Source organism: Opisthorchis viverrini (genome assembly GCF_000715545.1).
Source record: "Opisthorchis viverrini unplaced genomic scaffold opera_v5_377, whole genome shotgun sequence".
NCBI lineage: Eukaryota > Metazoa > Platyhelminthes > Trematoda > Opisthorchiida > Opisthorchiidae > Opisthorchis > Opisthorchis viverrini.
The window spans coordinates 211,842-234,230 of NW_008752018.1; the positions used below are offsets into that span (position 1 = coordinate 211,842).

Genomic DNA, 22,389 nt, shown 5'->3' on the forward strand with positions numbered 1-22,389 from the left:
AGCAGCTATGCTGTTTGCGTACGTGGAATGCTTGTCACGTAGGAGGTAGACGAACGGGCAGACAAAGGCTTGACGATATTCATAAATGACAATGTTCTCTTCTAATCGAAACGGGGGTCGTTGTTTGTCATCATCCATTCTCCCAAAAAGCAACTATAGACGTACCGATACAAATAACATCAGTGTATGCAAGAAAACGAGCTTGTCAATCTACTTACAAAGTCAGTAGTGCAGACCCAATAAAAAAGAAACACAAGACAACAAAGTGTGGGAGCAACATTGGAATGTCGATTCTCGTGAAAGGGACGAAACCATGTGAACACACAATTGGTCCCATAAGCCATTGAACTGGGGGACGAGGGTGATATTGACAACGCATCCAAACCATAAGTCAACCGCGTGCAGCAAAAGACTGCCTGGTTGTATAGCAAACAAACGCGGTGGCAAACAAATACACGATGTGAAGAAAAACATCTAAAAAATCTATGCTCGTCGGTGAATTTTTTCTTCAGTGAACAAGGGTGAGTATAGAAGCACCGAGAACAGGATCTTGTGTTAGGAAAAACTGGCGGCGTTCACGGTGGAGGTGGGTATATACAAATTTTGTAACTATGGTGAAGGATAGTAAACCTAATTAGGGTCTATCACGAAAGTGTAAACAGAATAAACACTCGAACAAGAGAAAGCAACGAGAGAACAAATCAGTAAAATAATCGGACTTTGTGGGGAAAAATTGCAGGAGTTGGTTACGTTATGTGGTGGTCGGACACGGACGTTTGGATTTCAAAATCATTGAGCGTCGACTGCGCGACGCCTCAGCTGAGATCAGATCATCACTTATGGCTCGTTCCATGTCACTACCTGATATAGAAAAGTCGGACTGTTCAGGACTACGTGAAGGGTGAAATGCTTTGGGGCGGGGTAACATCAGAATGATTGGAGGTCGGGATGGATCTTCGCGAAACGATGCTTTAGAGCCCGACGGTGACAAGGTCCCGTTTAGGTGAGTGTGGCTTGTGGCGTCCTCATGCAGATCTGAGGGCGACCTGAGCGATTCGTTTCCATTGTTGAAGAAAACTTCACCAACAGGGTCATCGCCGGAGCACGCTTTCTTTCGCGGAGGACTGGTTACATGTGAGCGCAGCACGGGTGAGCCGACAGCTGTTAGTGAACGTTTCCGAGATGAATGTTGTGAAGTTAAATTGTTTAAACCGGTCTTTCGCAGAGTGGTTCTACGTATCCGAGAATGAGAAGACGAGGATGGCCGAGATGAAATCGGAGCCGAGTTTTCAGTCTGAAGAGAATAGTCCTCTCGGTTGAGACGACTGGAATTCATGGCAATGGTTTTGAAGCGTTCCGGTATGTGAGCATGTACACCCAAAATATGTTTCCGCACGTCACCAAATCCATGTTGGGAGGTGGATAGACACGCGCAACATACGTAAATGCGCTGAGGTGGACTTGCAGTGGTATGAAGTCTGGCAATGTAAACAGCGTGGCGACTGTATACCCTCATTCGTTCATGAAGACTTTCAATGAACAATTCGTTGTTGGGTAGCAAACGCCTCAGCTGCTCATCAAACACACTCTCATTGTACTGCAAACGGACGATTCGTTCAAGAGTCCACGTACTTGGAAGTGATAAATCTCGGCCCCAGGAAACAGCTTCTTCAACAGTGAGAATTCGGTGTGGTGCTTCCAAGTCTAGACGGGAATGCCGAGCAGCCAAGGCTTGTGAATTGACATTCTCCATCTTGTGTGTTGCTGCAGCTNTGCCGAGCAGCCGAGTCTTGTGAATTGACATTCTCCATCTTGTGTGTTGCTGCAGCTATTGGCTCGGCCTTTTGTGTGGGAAGAGAACCATTTTGAAGATTACTACAAGCTTGACCATCTAAACCGGATGCATCGGTTTCAGGATCTTGTTTCCAGTTGGGCGGGCGATTTCCAACGAACGGGAGTCGCGATACACTCGCATAACTCACATTATTTGACCCGAGACGGCCAGAAGTATCAGGCGAAGGCGGCGGCTTCTCCGAATTCATATCATACTCATCGGTATTCGCCCCGGAAGTGTCCGCAGAGTTCGCTGCCCTGAAAGGGGAACCAGCCTTGTTATAGGTTTGCATTCGAGCACTGCGGAATTTGTGTTGTTCGGCCAAAGCTAGCAACGAGGAGTCAGAATAGAGCTTGTAACCAGATTCTTTGGAAATCCGTGAAGCCTGGCAGCATAGCGTAAGAAGATCTTGGGGAATGCGTGCGTGCACACCCAAAATGTGCCGGCGACAGTCGGCCAGACTTGCGGGTCGAATAACACTGTCTTCATCCTCACGTATGACCTGTTTTTTATAACGGAATAAGATGTGAGTGGCGTCAAACAAAGTGGTAGACGAAAATAGAAAAGAACAATTCAGTGAGATCCAGTAAATGTTCAAATAAGAAACAGCCACAACGACCAAGGGATGTAGAGTATCTGATGCAATCTAAAGAAGCCTAAAAGGTTACGAAGAGAGCGGCAAAGAAGCTAAGCAATGAGTAGAATCGGAGAGTCGACGGAAGTGGAACCTATCGATACCCGAATTGCTTATAAAACCAATCACTTTTCAGTCACTTGATCAGTTTCAGGCTAGGAAGTTGATCCAGTCGCGGGGTACTTTCCCTTATGTTGATTCCGAACGCATCTGTGATGGCGCAGGGGGCTGATCTGGCATGTCGGTATGTCCTTGGGGCAGCGAACATGCTGATCTGGGATCCAGTACACATCATTCTAGCTGCGCTCCCCACCTCCGGTGTCCCATGGAATATGGTTCCATTGTGGAGCCACAATATGCTACTTCACGTCTTGAAGCAACCCCACGATGGTATTTATGGCGAAACAACCGCAGATGGCGGCAATACGATCACGGCGGCAGCACGCCTTTAAGAATTGTGATCGCTATAGTTACAAGCCAGAGACAAACTAGAACATACGCAACGCATCGGCTACTCAACTCATGACGTCCGACATTAGCAGCTCCCTCTCTCACTTCGGTCCATCTTCTTAATCCTACCGGCAACTGGCAACGTTGTAGTCGTGGCCTCCATCCTTCAATACAGTGTCATGATCAGCCAGATCATTCCACTGTTACCCAGAAAACCAAACGGAAAGGGTCAGGAGAAGAGACACCACATTAGTCGCATAAAGGCCGAATGCTGATTCGAGGATATTGTGTCCACGGTGGATGTCGGGTTGGATACTGTGTCAAGCATGCGGTGCATGCCAGAGCCCAGGGACGGTCCAGCCAAGCGAATTCACTTCAGGCAGCAGAGTGTGGCCCCACGATTGAACCACGTTGCATGGAACATCGGACAACTTTGACGCGGACAGAACCACCTGTACCGCATCCCAGATCGGCGTGCTTACTGCCCCACGGACGGCCCGACATGCGACAGGAGTTCACTGTGCCATCACAAGTCAAATGGATACAGCGGTCGACAAACAATATACTCAAAGGGCTGTCCGAAGGCAAGCCGTTCTAAATGACCGAACATCACGTCGATTGGAAGGGGATGTGCCACGAGGCGGTTACGTAGCGAATGGAAGTATGCCATGGTCGGTCAGAGTGTCAACCAATTTGGATGGAGCATCCACAGCTCGGTGCCTTTCGCTCCTTCACGAAGGTTTTCGTGACCTTGTGGAAACTTCCATAATAATCCCATAAATACAATTTTCCTTTATCTCCATAAAGGACTACTTCAAGCTCTCGTGCCTTTCGATATACCACTGTGGGCGGAACAGGAAGCCGAGAAACAATACAGAAGCTACATTACTACAACACATCACTTTCAAATAGGTGGCAACGACGCCAGCATACACGGTTGGCTATTCGTGACGAGGCAGTTACGCGGCACAAATGTTGAACAGCTGGAGAGAATGAGTATGCTAGAGGTCCAAAGTGGAGTTGCCAACATAGCCTATTTGAACCGTGTTGTCGTTAAAACGGATATATGAGAAACGTTTGGTACCTAGCCCCGGTGACATCACTGTCTTACGTTCTCCCGCCAGATGACAGAGGTTAGTCCAAGCGATTTCAATTCCAGTTCCGAGACACGTTTATTTACAGGTACGCGGATTCCAGGGAAGCAAATACGATGACCGTAAACAGCCGCGGTCTTCATCGGCGGTTTATGTCATGTAGCTAGACGAAGGTGAATACACTCACGCGAACGTGAAGTACGGATTGAATGACTGTGAAACTGAGCGAAGTGCAAGGGATTCAAAGATTCGTTGAAGAAAAATTATAATAATCGTTCAGCTGTAGCGCCCCTTCGGTGCATAGCTGCCATGCCACCCGAAAGAAACACGAGGGCTGGGATACTGTCAGTTTGCCCAAGCCTAGGCAGGGGAAGTCGAGGGGCAGAGGTCGGGTTCGAACCAGGGAACTTCCGGTCAGTAAATTCGCGCTCTAACCACTTGAGCCATCTCGCCCCCATTCGTTGAAGTCACAGCAGGCTAACTCGAGAATCAATCACAAGACGGCTCATTAACACAGGTATGTTTGGTTATAGCTCCTTTTGGTTTTATCGAATCCCCTTGGACCACCTAGAGTGATGAGGAGTGACGGTATGGGTTCCCCAGGGTGGTAATATGCCTCTGGGAGGGATTTGTGCATTGCCAAAAAACGGATTTCGGCATGCTGCATTTAGGATTTGAAATCAGTCGTTGAGTTGAAGTGGAGGCCAAAACATGCGAGTAACTCTCGGACGAACCGAAAACGAGAATGGTCTGCCATACCAACCCCAATGTCAGAGGTGAAAACTAGTCCAACCCGATGAGGTAAAAGCTGCTCTACAGGCTCGGTGACTCAAAGAAAACGACAATAGGACAAACACACCCATTCGAGAACTAATTTTGTTCCCAGGGGGGAGGCTCACCTGAATCCCAGCTGAATTTCTCATGATGCTGGACTGCACTTACGTGATGGTCCGAAATGGGGGCGAAACCGATTGTGAACTGTCGGATTTTCAGCACCTTTATGAGTAGCATGCTACGTCTATAAAACGATAATACGTTTTGATGGGCTGGTAACGGGGCGAGACGCTAACCACAAGATTTTTGTTTGAACCATCCTCCAAATCTCCAGCACAGATCATTTCGGCTGGTTCACATCCGACAACGGACCACTGGATTCGAGTTTCGTTATTGGTAGAGCACATAGGGGCGAGATGGCTCAAGTGGTTAGAGCGGAATTTACCGACCGGGAGGTCCGTGGTTCGAACCCGACCTCTGCCTCTAAGCTTGGGCAACCTGGCGCTATCCCAGTAACCTTCGGGTGGCGTGGCAGCTAGGCACCGGAAGTGTGTTACAGCTGAACGATATAAAATAATAGAGCACATCAGCAGGACGCCTCCTCGGTCATGCCAGAATATGGACTCCGATCATCCTGTATACTAGACAACCTCGCTTCCACTAATACTTCTCCAGCAAAACATGTCGGATGCTGGGCGAACAGCCAGCATAGGGCCCATGTGACCCTTCCGGTGCTTGGCTGGAGACACTGACCGATATTGGTGGCGTTCACGCCGTCAGTTTCTATCCAAATTGTGTGACTGAGCGTTGGAGGCGCAGGCATCCCGGATGTGTGTGATAGGTTAGCTTCCGGGTCCCCCCTCTACTTTCCATTATCAGGTCTTATTCAAACAAATGGACATGGTCGTACGGCAGTGAAGCACCAGTGCACTTCTCACATGTTGCCGTCAATGATGATGGATGTGCAAAAATAGCTCTTTGTAGGTCCAGGTTACGCAAATGTGTCACTGTGCACCACCTCATAGAGAAACGCCACGGTGAACATGATTTTGGAAGGGCTTGAGGGTATGTTTTATGCAGATGGTAAGGATTTGCTTTCCCGACGTAGGCAAGTGAATGTTGAACTAAAACTTGTCATTATAATCCACAGCACATTTATGCATAATGGTGCTTGATTGCCGTAGTAAAAGGTCTTTGTACGTCATACATCTGAGCCAACCTCAACGCTTCATGTGCACTAGGAATCGTCGGGATATTCCAATAACTACGGAGTTCCATCAGTGAAAAATTAAGTTACCGTAATCGATCGATTACCATCTTAAAAACAAAGATCAAGGAGACAATCGTCCAGATATAGCACCCCTTAGGTGCCTAGCTGCCATGCCAACGGAAGAAGGCACGAGGGCTGAGATACTGCCAGGTTGCCCAAGACTAAACAGCTGAGGTTGGGTTCGAGCCACGGGCCTTCCGGTTCGTAAGAGTGCACCCTAACCACTAAGCACTTAGTGAACAACTAAATGAGTGAATTGCGGTCCCGATAAAACAGTTGTCTCGTCTGAAGAAATCACCCCAGGGGGACTAGCAAAACGTGGTCTCCACTGGGGTAGGAAAGGATGGAACGTGGGGAGACAACTTACCGAAAAACGCCGGCCGCAAATGCAAATGTAGGCGATAATTCGATTGCCACGAGATATCACGGTCAGGTGATGGTTTGCGTAGATTTCCATTTTTTCGAGCAAGTCCTGTAGATGCTCAAGTAAACCCTCTCGTTCGAGGAGCGTACGAAGAACATCCGTGGAGTACGGGAGAGTCACGCGTCGATGGATCTCTTCGTTGCGTCGAGAAGTTTCCTCCGGATAGCTTTTCAGTATGGTATTGGCGAGCACCGTGGCCGCATCTGTGGGCGCCTCGGGTTTTGCGGACAACTCTTGTTCGATTATACTGTTGACAGGAGTGGCCGTCAAGAACCGATTATCACACTCTTGATGAATTCGATGCACTTCGTCCGGTGGTTCATCCTCGTACTCATCGTCGGGGTCCGCCTCAATGGTCATAGTTTCCAATTCTTCTTGGGACGTTGTTGGGATGTTTGAACGGAAGTGAGGAACTTTACTGGCGACAGGCAGATCGCCACCACCAACATTACGACTTTGTTCCTCATTTCTATGGACAGATGACTTTTCTACACACGCATCTTCGTCTGATTCAACGTGGTGATTAGTAGCTGAAGACTGCATCTGTCGACGACGGTGATCTTGCACAAAACGGATCATACGGTCGTCCGAGTGCAGGCGATAGGTCGTTGTGTCGTGCCTAGACGCACGTAAACACAGACGAAACCGTTTGGTGGAGATACCACAGTGGGAGCCCATGATGTGTTTCCGAATATCGGCCAGAGAATGAACCGAGGTGTACATACAGGTCGGACAGGAGAAACGCTTCTGCGCTCCACTCGGAACCAACACATCCATGATGACATGCATTCGAGCATAATGATTCATCCGATTGACGAGCTGGATGCGTTCAGTCATTGGAACTTGGTAGGCCTCGAGTAAACGCTTGAACACAGGGTACGAGTAAGCTAATTGAACGTGTTGACGACCAAGTCTAGGGAGGAAAACCTCGTCAGCATCTGAGGGCTTGGTAGCATTGACTGTGTGGGGTTGACTGGCGGCAGCGAGAGCCGCTGAGAGTGGCTTCCCTGCATCATCCAAGTGAATTATTCCTCCACGACCGGCCGGGGCTTCGGAAGCGACTTCTTCTAAGGTTTTCATATCCTCATACTGATCAGAAACACCAGTTCCAGGTATAACACGATGCACTGGAGCGCTTCCAATATAAGCTGAAGTCGGGGAGGTGACAAGCGGGAATAACTCGTCTGGAGTCCTTGGTTCTGTAGAATTGGGAGTCTCAGATTTCAAAGGAGTTGAAAGCTTCGGGACAACGGTGCGTTTCTTGACAGTTGTGCAATTGAGGGAGTGGATGAAAGACCTCCGGCGGAACTGGCGCGATGGCGGTCGTACTGTGAGGCGATGCAGTGGTTGTTGCTTCAGTTCAGGCGTTGGGTGGGAAGCACTCACATCGGATGTTGCCAATTCGTCCGTAGACGATCGAGAGTAGTGCGTGAAATCTAGGGCGAAACGAGTTATGGTACGTCGTACGTTGAGGTGAGCGATCATCAAATGTTTTTTCAAGTCTGTAAAACCATGATTGAACGCTTTCAAACAGACTGGACAACCGGCCACGCGACGCTGGTTAGCACGGCCCAGGATAGGGACTCTATAACCAGCGAAACGCCTGAGCTTTTCCAGTAGATCGGTCAACTCTGCACTTTGAGCAGCACGATTGGTCAAGCCGAGCTTCTCGTTTCTCGTATAGGCTGCTACAAAGGCGGCCTCGTTGAAATACAGCTGTACATACTCCTGTGTAGCAGGCCATTTGTTCGTTCCATCCGCAGCGGGAGAACTTTGAGGATGCTGCTGGTGAAAGAGGTTGGATGTATCTGGGTCACTTTGATGATAATCGGTCGTATGTGTATCCTGCCGAAGACGTGATCCATCGGTGTCGTAAGCATTGGAGGAAGATGATTTCTTTTGAACGTCACCAACGCAGTTGTTCCCGCGCAAAGGTGGAGAGGCGCTCACTGGACCTGGGAGATCTCCATGTCCAAGCATAGGGAGATCTCTTCCGGAGAACAAACCGGACAGTTCGCCCAATTTGGACGTGACTGCGGAAAGAACGGCCATAGTGGAGTTCGCGGCAGCCGAATACGCTGGTTGATATTCCTCTGCCAATGGAGCTGTAGCCGCCGCCGGATCATCGAACCGCGGTACAGTGAACTCCTCCGTGATTACACCAGCGGTCTGTTTTGAAAGGGATGGGTGGGATGAAAAATACAAACAACTGTTAGGCTGCAGGATGACATAAAAGCTTACCACAAAGGTCTGTGTACCAAGGTCTGAAAACATTCTAGTGCCACACAAATTCTACAACGGACTGATGACCGTTTGGCGCTGACTAGTCAAACTGAACGCTGGAAATGATGGCACGGAAAAGCTTCAATCCCAGGTTCCGAAAATCGTTCAGCCGCAGCACACTTTCGGTGCTCAACTGCTATGCTAACAGGAGGCACGAGGGCCGGTATACTGCCAGATTGCCCTAGCTTAGACAACAGCAGTCGAGATGCTGAGCTTGGGGTCGAACCACGGACCTTCAGGCTCGTAAGCTGACACCTAAACCACTGAGCTATCTCGAACCCAGGTTTACAAAACGATGGACAGAGAGTGTAAAACGACTAACAACGGGGAGAACCGCACTAGATTGATGAGTCTGTCGTGCGCTCACAGCTAAGCAAGTTTACTACTCAGCATGCGATTGCGAGCTTTAACAGCACAAAGCAAACGGAAAAATCGCACGGCTAAAACATCACTCCAAACTTTTGTCCTACCACGCTGTCAAACATGTTTGATCCCCTTGAAACTTGTTTTATTTGTACTGATGTGTGTTGTTGCAACTCCGGTGAATGTCTAAAGTGCTAATAGAGCAGCTGTTTTTGACATTTTCCGAGCGTTGGTAACCTCGGGTTTGGCAATCGGACCGAGTGGGCATCCGTAAAAAGAGCATATGATGTTGAACCGAGTACCAAATGAAAACGGAGCACACGCCTGCAATATGAACTTTCACCTTCAATATTTAGGATCGCTACATTTGAGGAACACGTGTTTTTCATGACAGCTGCGATCACATTCCACACACATGGGGAGAGGCATACCTTTCGGAGGGAACCGACATATCTGAGTTTGGACTGAAAGCCGGATACATACTTGAATCTTAGCTGGGCATGTCCGAGAAATTTGGGATTGGTTTATATAGTGTAGCAGTTTGCGTGACTTACTGAGGACACGCATCCACCGTTGGACATAGGAGTATACTGACGACAACAGACCCCACTGGAGTTCCAAATTCAGAATGACTCAAACGAGAAAACCATTCAAAAGCATTCCACTAGATGAGTTGCCATAACACGTGAGTTGGTGGGCGAGGCGTTATTACGGTGGTCGTAACTCGACCAAACCTGCGGCTTTACGTTTGGGCCTGGTCATCCTAGCTCGCTTGTTTCCTTCAAGACGCACGACAGCCATGCATCAAAATGATGCAATTCGATCGTCTCGTTTTCTTGAGGTCGATCGAATCAATGACCCAGAGGTCAAAAGATGTTCAAAAACAAGTAAAACGGTTTCAACTTCCGAAACATGATGTTTGAAGCGACCTGATTCCGTTCGTAAAAAGTCAAGCGCAAACTGCAGAGTTACCACAAGGCAAGCGTTCGTTATTATTATATTTTCACGCAGACCTGATAGCAGCTTTGGTGCCAGACCAGTCACTGAGTGAATAATTGAAAAATGCGTGCTACAAGCATAGATGTTCCATGTATTTTGAGTTGTTTTTGTTGTAGCCAATTAGGCATGACCTTGATCATGCCTGTAACCGACTTCGGCTCACTGCCACACCCTTGGGCGTCTTCAACCGCCGACAACCAGAATCTCTGGGCCCAATCCTGGGAGCAAATATCGCATGTAGGATAATCCGGGCGTGCCTTTTTTATCGCTGTTTGTTGGTGCCTTTTTCCAACTAAACCCAACATCCATACATAGAGTACAATAAGGTAGTCGCTGGAGTGCCATGCGTACGGCTAAAATGAAGCCATCTCAACTAGTGAACCAAACAGACTGCTGTCATCAGACACGTTCAGTGCTACACAAGCAAGGATTTTCAGCTGGTGAACGCAGTTTACGCAGAAAGATCAGGCTTGACAAACCGGAAAAAGCATGCCACGACTTGTTGGCGACTCCACGTGTGTTTCAGACTGGCAAACACTGTTACAGCTTCCGCAGCGCGCAGTGGTTTTATTCCTTAGGACCTATACCAGAGGCTATCTTGCTAAGTAGGTAAACCTGCTGACTACTTACAACCTATCACATTCCAAGATAAAAAGGAAGACTTAAGTTTATGACAATCCCGTGGTATTACCTTACACTACGAGGTGGCAAACCGCAAATCATACCTTTCCACCTAAGTTGTCAAACATCCCTAAAGACACAATGATGGTCAATGTACAGCATATGTAGCGATGTTCTGCAGAAAGGTGACGGTTTGATCAACACAGCTGCGGTTCGCACACAGACCGGTTTTCTTATTGTGCATCAGTTCCCAACCAACAAACGAAGGACGACTGACGCCAAAATTCTTAGCGCGACTGAAAGCACACTTATGCTGCACGAGGGCGACTTTCAGCGGAGATCTTGTATGACATTGTCACATGGAATCACACTAACGTCGGCCTGACCACATGCGAGTGTTTCGGAAACATAAGTGTGAATTCCCTGATGGAAGAGCTAGCAGGATGACCTGGGTAGCGTCTCGAATTCGAGTCTCTTTGATAGAAATATCGAGAATAAATGTGTATTTTTCTGGGCGATAGTTGGGACACGGAATAGTGGCCTGGGGGGTTGGCAGATGGGCTGGGAGGGAATGAGGGGGAAGGCCGGTGAGCGAAGAGCTCCAAGGGCAAATGGTACTGCCCGGTTGCCCAGGCCGGGTAGGTACCCCACCTTGAGCCTTCGATCCAAGAGGCTTAAACTCAAGGCAGTGGGACGACGTAGGGTTTTGTTCAGGGATTCTGCCCCTAGCCTCTCACTCAAAAGTCTGGACCACGAGACAGCGGTTGTTAGGGTTTTCTTGGGGGATCCTTCCAGAAGCCAATGACTCAATATTCTGACCTACTTGGTTGTAGGGGGCTGGTCTGGCCCGAGGTCGCAGGGATTAGGGCATTACTGTTTCACTCCTGATGCGGCTGCACACAGCAGGTGGCTTTTGAGCAGCGCCGGACTCTGATTTTAAAAGTATTTCGGCCGTTTTGAATAGTGCGCCGGCGGTCACGATCAACCATTGGGTGATCGGAGTGTGCGGTTTTTAGGGTCCGTTCTTTCTCGGGGGAAGGCGGCATCACTGCTTCCATAAATATGGACATGCTGGTTGCCTGGGGGAAACGCCTTACCGTCTTCACACTCCTATCGCAGAAGACAGTACGACTTTACATCCATACGTCCCGTAATATGATTACTCGCAGTATGAGGACTCACTGTTCTTCGTCGGGCTGCTCCCCGTTGGCCTTCCTGGCATGATTGAACCTTTAGGAACTGAGTTCCAGCCAGTATAACCTGCAGGATCATTGCAGCACAGAAGCCCAACCACCACAACAAGGTGAGGACAAACATGGGGAAGCAGGAGTTTTAAGGTTTGTGATAAGGCTGTGTGCTGAACAACAAACCCTAGGGTTCTTAAGTCAAATCTGTGTAAACTGAGCGATGTACGCGGACGGAGAAAAGCAAGCTGTGTGGAACAGGCAAAACAGCCCTTAGAAAGAGTGGGAATCTTCGCCAGGCTGAGACTGGAACATGTGCACGTGGTTCGACTATCTTCAGTGAACTCAGAGTTCACACATTTCATTCCGGCGATCCTGGGGCAATGGTCCGTAGATTCCAGTAAATGGCTATCAATGAGCTGTCCAGTTACCCAACCTAATCACTTGACATGGCAAATAGCGTTTGTTCAACCACTCAACCACAAAAACGTTGCTACAGAAGGCTCCAAACAGAAAGGCTGACAGGAAGTCTGGTGATAAGGAAGTTTTGCACGCAGAAGTACTCCTCAGTTTGGGTGTTTACCTTCCCACGGGTTTCAGGTGCTTGTACTGAGCTTGAGGTGCATGAATTCGCCGCAGTTTCCTCGGTATCTGCTAACTTTATGAACTGGGGTTTGATTGGAATTTCGGATAGTCATGCAGGATTGAGTTTCTTTACACAAGTTGATCTGCAAGATTCAGTATGACAGATTCCGAACCCTTGCAAGGTTGAAGAGCCACAGTATCGTCTATTTCCTTCAGTTCTTTAATGGCTCCATAAGTCCCACATGTAAGGTAACAAATCGATTGGCGATATCGAACAGTTCTGATCGAAACTATCAGGCATTCTGTGGTGAACTTTCTAAGTTGACCGTAGAAGCTTCCCAATTACACCCCTGTTTCAACTTTATCTGCTCTCTCTCTCTCTCTCTCTCATGGTATCCTAAAAAACTCAAAAGGTTGAGACCCCATTGAAACGTATGCTGTGCGTGCAAAACTTCCCACAACGCAAAATTACACGGCGGTCAGCTGGCAGTTTCGACTGCATACGGCGTAGATTAACGTCATTTTCTCTGGAGTATCTTGGAACATATTTAAGTGGGTTCTCAAAGAACATTTCTCCCCCACTCACGACAAAAACCATCTTGCCCAAGATACTTGACTTAAATAGTTATTTTGCATCCAGTGATAATATGCATCGCAGTTAACTATTCTCAAGATCTCATTCCTTTATGAACTGTACTGTCTGTTTTTCTTTTAAGTTCTGCATATAGACAGTTTTACGGAGTCACCGTACAACGTCCACTGGGAACAACGCTCGTTGAAACCATCCTTGGAATAACCAAAAGGCGAGTTTCTGATTATATCACCGGAATTCCGCTTTAAAGACTATGCATAGACTATATTCTGCTTGTCATTGGCATTGAACAGTATGAGACTATTGTGAATCGTCCGAACTTCGTCCACCATAAGCACGAAAGTGAAGAGTACCAATTCTGGATGCCCTGCTCATCAGACACCTAGATGGACCAGTCAGTCGCAGTGTACGTCGAAAGTCCAGTTGGAAAGGACAGCACATCCACTCCATAAGTTTTGCATAAGGCGCATACATGCGTGGACGGACAAGAACTCCCTTTCATCTGACCGGTGTCAGAGGCGTTTGTGCTGTCGGTTTATATCCAGATTGTTTAACTTAGTGTTGGAAATGTAGGTTACCCCTGCCCTACTTTTCTTCCTTTCATTATAAGGCTTTATTAAATAAATTGACACAGTTGTATGGCAGTGAAGCGCCATTGTTCTCGTCCAGTATTGTCAATGATGACGATAATGATATCCATTAATTCACACTCCACTTCTCTGTGCTCAATTCTCACAAAGATCGAGATACAGATATGCAGTCTTCGGAATTTCGATTAAATCATCATCACCAGACAGCAACACCAGTGTTGATACTGACGTTTCACTGAAGTAAGACCATAAAGCCCATCTATTTATATTCAGCCCTAGAGTGAAAAGGAGAAAAAAGTGGGTGAGGGAGGGGACCTAGTGCTGGTCTATGTGAAGCATTCTGAGATGCCTACGAACCCAAGTGCTCAAGCAGAAGAAAGGAAACTGACAGCCCGACCGTCAGTGATGTCGATCAGCCGCCATTAATTGCAATGTCTTCAGCCAAGCACAGGTGCGGTTCGTTTGGTAACGTTCATGAAGGAATTCGAAGGCCAGCACTACATGTTCATTGTACACGGACCGAGGAATTAAACATACACACAAGGACCGACTCCTCCGACACATACCTGTTGATCCAATATCGAATGAGATATTCAAAGTCGGAAGTGACTTCTGTGGGACCTTTTCTAAGTATTCCATCTCCGGTAAGGTCGTGGCTTCGCTTGAGGCCCGGCGGTAAATCCCCCAATTGCTACTACATAATCATCATTACCAGAGACGGTAATATCAGTGTTTACACGGATGCTTCATTGCCATAGAACCGTAAAGTTTAGCTGATAATGAAAAATAATGATAATAGTTCAGTCGTAACATTCTTTAGCAGTCTGGCTGCCGTGCCACCAGAAAAAAGCACAAAGGCGGAAATAGTGCGAGGTTACCAAAGCCTAGATGAATGCAGTCGTGATGCAGTGGTTCGATACAGGTTCGAACTACGGACCTTCCGGTCAGTAGGTTCGCGCCCTTAACTACCGAAGTGACTCGAGCACTAGTTCGATTCAAACCTTTAAAGTGAAAGGAAGAGAAGAGTGTAGGGACCTGACGCTGGACTATGACGTTTTCTGGAGTGCCTACATCTTCAAGCGCTCAGTCAGACAATATGGAAAGAAACTGACATCAAAAACGCCATTTCCTGCAAGGTCTCCAGCTAAGTATGGCAGGGGTCACGGGACCCCGTCCCAAAAGGCCTACCGCACCAAACAACGCCCGGACTACTCGTAATCTCTTTCATACCCTTCTGCCAAGTCATACGTTGTCCACCCTGCGATTTGGCCATTCTGAAGGAGGCACAAAGATCAATAATTCGGCGTGCGTAGCACATCGCCGAGCCGCCGCAGTTGATGGTGAAGTACCTGCTGCACAACCAAATACCCGTTTTCTAATTACTTCGTTGAAAATTCGTTGACGCCATTCGACACCAACAACGCTTTTGAAGCATCGGTGGCAACCATACAACAAAACGACCCTTGTTGTACCCTGGTACACAAGACTCTTGAGGCCTACCGTTTTAATGCAGAGTGACAGAAATAAGCAAACGTGATTCGAGTCTTTGAGATTCGCACACCGATTTCCTCATACACCTCCGTCAGAGCTAACACAACTATCGAGGTATGTAAACCTCCCGTGTTTCTTGAATAGCAAAATGCATGCTCAGAGACTGCGCTTCCAAAGTATAACTTTGTACGTTGAAGGTGCAAGACGCATTCCGAAAGATTATATGATGTTGGACAATTTATTTAATCGGGCTTGCACCTTGTCCTCTTTTACGTCTGCGTACTCCAAATTGTCGAGGTTCTCACACCAGCAACGATTTGAACGCAGGGGTTTGAGGACCTTCCGGTGTTCGTCTAGTCAGTTTATGGAAAAGAACAGAGAGAGCGGACATCTTTTTACGTACCAACCGACACCAGCTGAAGCCGAATGTCAGCACACATAGGGAGACCTGCTGGATCCACAAGTTTAGAAAGTGGAAGCGAAAAATTCTAAAAAAGTGAACAGGCAGTTCCACTGGGTTCGTTCAACGGATTATCAGGAGCATCTTGCCAGCAAAACATACATGGACCACAACGGCTTTTTGCTGTTCGTTGGATAGAAGTAGTTCGAACGACATCTGCTGCGTACCGTTCGGGCTGCCGGTCTGTGACAGAAACATGGACTGTGCGTATGGAACTCCCTTTAGCTTTAGGAGTGTACGAGTGTTCATTAATTCCTGAGTGTCAACATGCTCCTGGTCCCAACGATTTCCACCTGCTCCGCTCAAAGATGGTGGTAAATTCATCAATTGGTACATGCCTCATTCATATAGGTCTATCCAGGAGAGATAACGTCCAGAACTGGGACGGGTCGATGGTAGTGCGCACCTTTGAGAGGGATGCAGTGAATATGATACCCACAGGGTAACGTCGCAACAAGGCTTATGAAGTCTTAAAGGGGCAGGCGAAACATCGACTGGCGAGCGCCAAGCGGTCAGAAGCTGTATCGGCCGCGCACTCACACCTTGTCGGGTGTCAGAGCGGCACTACCTGAACCGACGACTCATAGTCTTGGTGTTAGTTGACTTCAAGTGCATGTCGACTGAGTGCATTCCGTCGACTGAGCGGTGACTCCAATCCCACTTGCTCTGCAGAGGATGTTCTATTGGTTCGCGAACACAATCTGGTCTCCATAGTTATATAACCACGGGCATGTGGGAGTGTGTAGGATGCTCTCTAAAAGCTTCACTACAGAAAGTAGCAATTCGCAGGGAAGCCCGCTAGGGTTTTCAAACCCTGGTGTCACAGTCGTTCCTGCCGAAAACCTTGTACATCTGGAGTGTTCAGACGAAATCTTCTACATACTTGAACATGAACAAAACATGGCCACATTACCTTTCGGCCGGTGCCTCACCCAAAAAGTGCAGACCTATGCCTTATGATGTGCCATTTTTAGTCTATACGCAAGGTAGTGGAGCCTGAGGAGAGTTTTACGTATCTCGGTGGTTGTGTTAGCTCTGAGTGTCTGGCGAAGTCAGTGAAAAACATCGATGGCGCTAATCACGTTCACCAACTTGCGTAACTTGTGCATTAAAAAAGCATATAACAAGCTACAGTAAGGACTGTTTGTTCCATGATTGCAAGAAAACGTCTTTGAGAATAGATGTGAGGCACCTTCAGGATTTTGGCCACCTGTACCTCGAAGCGTTGCTCGCACTTAATGCATGTGAAGCATCAGTGGCAACACTGATGTTGCTGTCTTTGATGATGATGAACTCGTAACGCGGGAACCATATAACACCATCAATTGAGACGGCTGGGCCGATTACCAAAGATGGCGGATCATCGTCTACTTAGACGAACAGTTATTCGTGCCTCCTTCAGAATGGTGCAGACTTGAAGATGTCAACGTGTTACTTTGTAGAAGGATGTGGAAGGGAACACAAGTTTAGGTGTTGTTAGTGTAGTCCACCTTCCAGGATGCAGTCCCATGATAGCCCCCTGGGAGCTTGGTTCTAGACTTTGCAATACACGGTGGTTGACCGATGTCAGCGGGGTCAATAGTATCACCTCCTTTCAAGACAGTCTGATTAAGCGTTTGAATAGTCAAGCACCCTGAAATGCTTGAGATGAGCTAGCAGCAGGTTGTGCTTTGCTCCATGACTGAAGGCGTCTTACTGGACTATCTTCCAGTAAACAGTTATATTTGCGCTGTTACGTTGATAGGTTCAATCAAGACCAAGAGATCTTGACGTGGCAAATAGGGCTTTCTTGTTGTCAGTAAACCCTCTGACAGACGGCAGCGCTGAGGCTGAGAAAGTCAGCTTCTATTAGGAATTGTCAGTTACCTCGATCAGCAAGAATACATATATCGTGATTCTCACAGGTGATATGAATATCCAGGCCGGCCGGCTAAGTCCGGAGGAAGTCCATCAGAGTGAAACGTTTGTTGCAGTGATAATGGGAAAGAATTCATCAGTTTTTGCTGTTGTTTATCTCTGGGCAGCACAAACTTTCAGCAGAATCGCCCACATCATGTGACCTGGAGGCCACCAAATGCAAAAACCGTGGACTCATTTGAACCATGACATTCAGTTAACGGTGAAGAGCTTCGATACAAGATTGTCATTCATTTGTGACTGCACCACTGGATTCTGATCATGGCACTGGGAGGGCATGCTTCCTTCCTGGAACACATCGGGCAATGCAATGCCATTCCGTCCACCACCTGCAGACCGTCTCTGCAGCATCATCATCGACAGCATGACATCAGTTTAACACCGATGCTTAACTGCCATGCAAATAAACATTACAGAGTGGAGAAGCGCCCAGAGCCCGACGGGAACAATGATGATTCGGATGATGATTGGAAAAGACCATGCTCGAGGTCTTCGACAGTCTACCAGAAGTCGCTCGCATCATCGGGGGTGATGCCTTCTAGAGTCAAGCTTAGTTTTACCCTGGCCGGAGTTGTATCGGTCATAAAATCATTCAGCTGTAACACTTCCGATGCCTAGCTGCCATGCCACCCGAAGGAGCACGAGGGCTGGTATGCTGCCAGGTTGCCCACGCCTAACAGGAGCAGTCGAGATGCTGAGTTTGGGCTCGAACCACGGACCTTCAGGTACGCGCTCTAACCACTAGAGCCATCTCAATCACATTTTAACTGCAACATGTGCCGAAACTGTGCCACTCCTTCCGACGAAGAATGATCGTCCCTCTGAAACACTCGCCTCGTTCCGTGGACGACTACGTGTCTACGACAAGTTCTCTCCTGAGTTCACCACATCCAATAGTTTCAGGCAGGGATATTCTCTGTGGCATTTTCTTGTTATCTCCTTGGACGATATTGTAGTGGAATCTTCTTTACCTGTCTCGGTGGTATGCAGATGGTATTATTCTTCTGGGATCCCACTCTTTCGAAATGGAAACTATTTTACATCAGTAATTAATTCAGCTGCACAGTTCGGTATGCACTGTGCACCTGTGAAGCTCTGCTGAAAGATTGGGTGTAATAAAAACCCAGACCTCATGCTCGCAAGTGAACTGATCGATATAGTAAATAAGTTTGTTTCCTGAGCAGCTGCATAAGTCCCGGCGTTCTGCCGAATGATGGAATCACGTTCCGAATCGGGAATGCCAGGGAAGCGTTTGCTGACCTCCGACATTTGCGGCACCGACATGACATCAGCTTGACTCCCAATGGTAGTGTACAATGCCACTATCCGATCTGTACTACTTTATGGGTAGATGCGTGTGGAAGGTCTCCGGAGACTGTTTGACCATCAGTGCCTCCGAAGCATTGCGCGGGTCTGGTGGGGACATCAAACCTGAGGTGCGGCAGATGGTCCAATTCTCCTCGATAAGCTAGCTGATCACACTCCACAGGTTACGCTGGTTAGACCACGTACTTCGTATGCCGGAATACCGTTTACCTAGCAAAGCCCTCTTTACCCAGCTTTGAGTCGGATGGAGACCACCCAGGGACAGCCAGCGCATGACTTGGTGAGGAAGCATGAATACCATTGCCGGTCAACTGAGTCGATTTGGCAACTGCTGTCACCTTGGATGGGGACCACGGGTCGGGACAATCTAATAATAAATGACTGAAAAATAGGGCCGTCATCCAGAAAATGGCGGTCATGCATCAAAACCACCGCCCTCGCCACGTAATTTCTACTTGCTGTCATACGGGATAAAGAGATCTATTTGTTGCCAATGCACAGGGCGATATGGCTTAGTGGTCAGGGCGCGAATTCACTGACCAGAAGGTCCGTGGTCTGAACCCCACATCTGCATCTCGACTTCCTCTGCCTAGGCTAGGGCAACCTGGAAGTATCTCAGACCTCGTGCTTCATTCGGGTAGCATGACAACTAGGTATCGAAAGGGTGTTACAGCTGAACAATTATTGGACCACTATTAATGCACAGATTCGGTCAAAGAAAGCAATGCATTGTTCTTATTTTCTGCTTTTCTTTATCCTCCGTGAACAAAGCTATGGCAGCTGGATCCATGCATTTCGATGCACGATTTCTGAGCTAAAAAAGGAATGAAACAACTACTCCTAAGGTTGCTGAGGACTTTTTGACATCCCAATACCGGTTTCGCTCTTATTGGGTTTCATCAGGCATGCATTGCCGCCGAGTTTCTATCAACCTTGTATTCTAATTGAACCCGAATAGCACGAAATTCGACAAGTATACTCGTTCCCATATAAATTTGGCTTTCACGGGAGACTCACCTGAACCTCCCATTTATGATGTACTGCGAAATCATGAACACCGTACCAACTCAAATATGAGGTGCCCTTTATGCAGCACCTTTAGTCGAATATCATAAGCAGGAGGTTTAAATGTCTCCGTGAAAGCCAAACTGATACTCTAATGAGTGTATTTGTTGAACTGGCGTTCTGAAAGCGAAAGGCTGAATCTAACAAATCTCCATGTGCCGTGTTCCCGACGATGACACAACTACCAACAGACAACCGTTACCTGCTTCGTCGACTTCCGGCTGGTGTTCAATCAAGAGGACCGAGGAGCTCCAGTCTAACAGAACCGGACGCATCCCTATGAAATTAACCAGGCGGTTAAGGGCTCAATGCGCCACTGCGGCGTCATGTGTGGTGAAGAATAGTCAAACTTCACTTTATCGTCCGAGGATCGACAGGGCCGTTCGATGTCCCATATACTGTCAAGTTTCGTGGTTGCCTAGAAAACGTGTTAATCAGCCGGTGGACGCAACAGAAAGGAGATTCGATAACAGATGTGGATCAGGGGTCGTAAATTCACCGATGACATCATCAATTCGTATCACCAGTCCTACAGCGGGACCTTAATAGAATCTCGCAGTACATATATCCTGTCGGCTTATGGGTAAACATTAGCAGTAGTCAAATGTTGGACCAGTCAAAAGTGAAGTGGCGTCGAGGAATACTTGGAACCTCAAACATGCGGGTATAACAAGCCTCCCGTACGGCCAGAGATACACCGGTTCCAGCTGCTAGTTTCGATCATCGGAAAGCGAGAGATGCAGCCAAGCACTAGAGGCGATCGCATGTTCAGTTAGTTCGGAAATCGAGTAGATGAGCATTGAAGGCAAAGGCCTTGATGAAAAAGCACCACTGGCTGCCATGTCTGCTAGTGTCATTAATCTTTGTTGACTTGAGTCCCGGGGTTCCCATCCTGTGAGGCGGCAGTTGTCGGCCCGACTGAGTTTACTGGTCTTCTGAGTTTTTATACACCAAACCTCAGTATATCAAATTCGGTGTTCCCACCAATTCCGACCAATGATTTGGAGACACCGATGACGGTTTTCCCACATCCTCTGTTTGCAGAAGCCACGTTTTTGGTCCATAAAATAATAGCATGGATCGCATTCCCACAGTGTATACTCTGCCCTTGACAAACTGATGTCACGTCGGCGCCATAGGTGTAGGGTGGGGGGCGAAAGCTGTCCTGGCACTTCAGCCAGGCCGTCGTGAATCATACAACTTCGCAAGTAAACAACTCTATCTAACATGTTGATTAGCTCGTCTGCAGGCATTAGGTTCAGGTTTGATCTCACCCAGTCTTGTAGCAGCACTTTACAGGTTTTAAGTGCTTACCAAATTGTGCTGTAGGATTATCTAGGTCATTCGGAATACCGGACAGTCATATCGTCCATATACTCAAATCCTGAGGGAACGCCCCGAGTGCATTTCGACTCCCATTTTTCGACGACAAGCACTGTATACAGTGGATGTATTTATTCAATGGCACTAGAAACTTCGGGAGGATAGATGAAAAGCTCATGAGCGTAACCTCTTGAACAACTGTATTCGTTTTCTAAATGATCTTTAGCATCAATGTTGTGATACCTGAAGCTTTTAAGTAGGTGATGAGATGGAGGTTAGACATACTCGCATCAGTCGTTGTGGGGGCAATACTGAGAAAAAGTGACGGCCAAGTGGAACGCAAAGCCTACAGGTGTAACTTACTTCCGAAACACCAGGATGCGATTCATGTAGGTGTTCGAGGAGCATATTCTTAGCTGAAGTGATCCAGCCGCAGACGGAACAGTGATGTAGTGAACAGGTAACAGAGAGCGACCGCAAGTTCTTTGTCTGCGATGGTAGTGGAAGACAAGATCCCAAATGTTCCGCAAAGTTTTCCAGGTTGTGTGTACCAAACGAACACTGGGGGCAAAATAAACTGCAGTTTCCAGTCGTACGTGGACTGGATTCCGATGTGTTCTGGGTTTGAGGTCGGGGACAATCCGACGGACAGAGCTCACTCGATAACGAACAAGAGAACTGAAAGATACGTATGAAGGTCTACCATAAACTTACCATTCGCGTGAGCACAATGCCGGCTGAACCACTTCCATGACGTAGGGAACAGTGTTTCAAAACCAAATCTCGGTGCGTAGATTTTACTAGACATTTGGGGTAGTTGCAGTGATAAAGAGGTATAAAATATTTATTCAAATGAGCTGATAATTCTGTAGGAGTTCCTGTGGCTGCATTACAATGCCCGCATTTGTAAAACACAAGCGCAGGGTTGACGTGATGACCGTAGACCGCGTGTTGAGCAAATGATCTTAGTGTACCATAAGCCCTCGGGCATAGTGGGCACGGATAAGGTTCCTGGTCTGATAAACTGAAATGCCGATCAATATGCTTGTTGATTGCTGTAACCGAGACTAGCCGTGCGCAATAAACACAGGTGATTTGTGTGCTGTTTGG

General features: G+C 47.7%; 1 protein-coding gene across 1 annotated transcript; it reads right to left on the minus strand.

Moving 5' to 3' along the window:
- Positions 1 to 751: 751 nt before the first annotated feature.
- Positions 752 to 21,932, minus strand: T265_15133 (hypothetical protein; the record flags this gene model as incomplete). The annotated part of the gene is made up of 3 exons (XM_009176720.1): positions 752 to 1,753; positions 6,424 to 8,649; positions 21,643 to 21,932. Coding segments are annotated over 3 exons (3,516 nt in total), but the record flags the coding sequence as incomplete, so codon positions are not given.
- Positions 21,933 to 22,389: the final 457 nt, after the last annotated feature.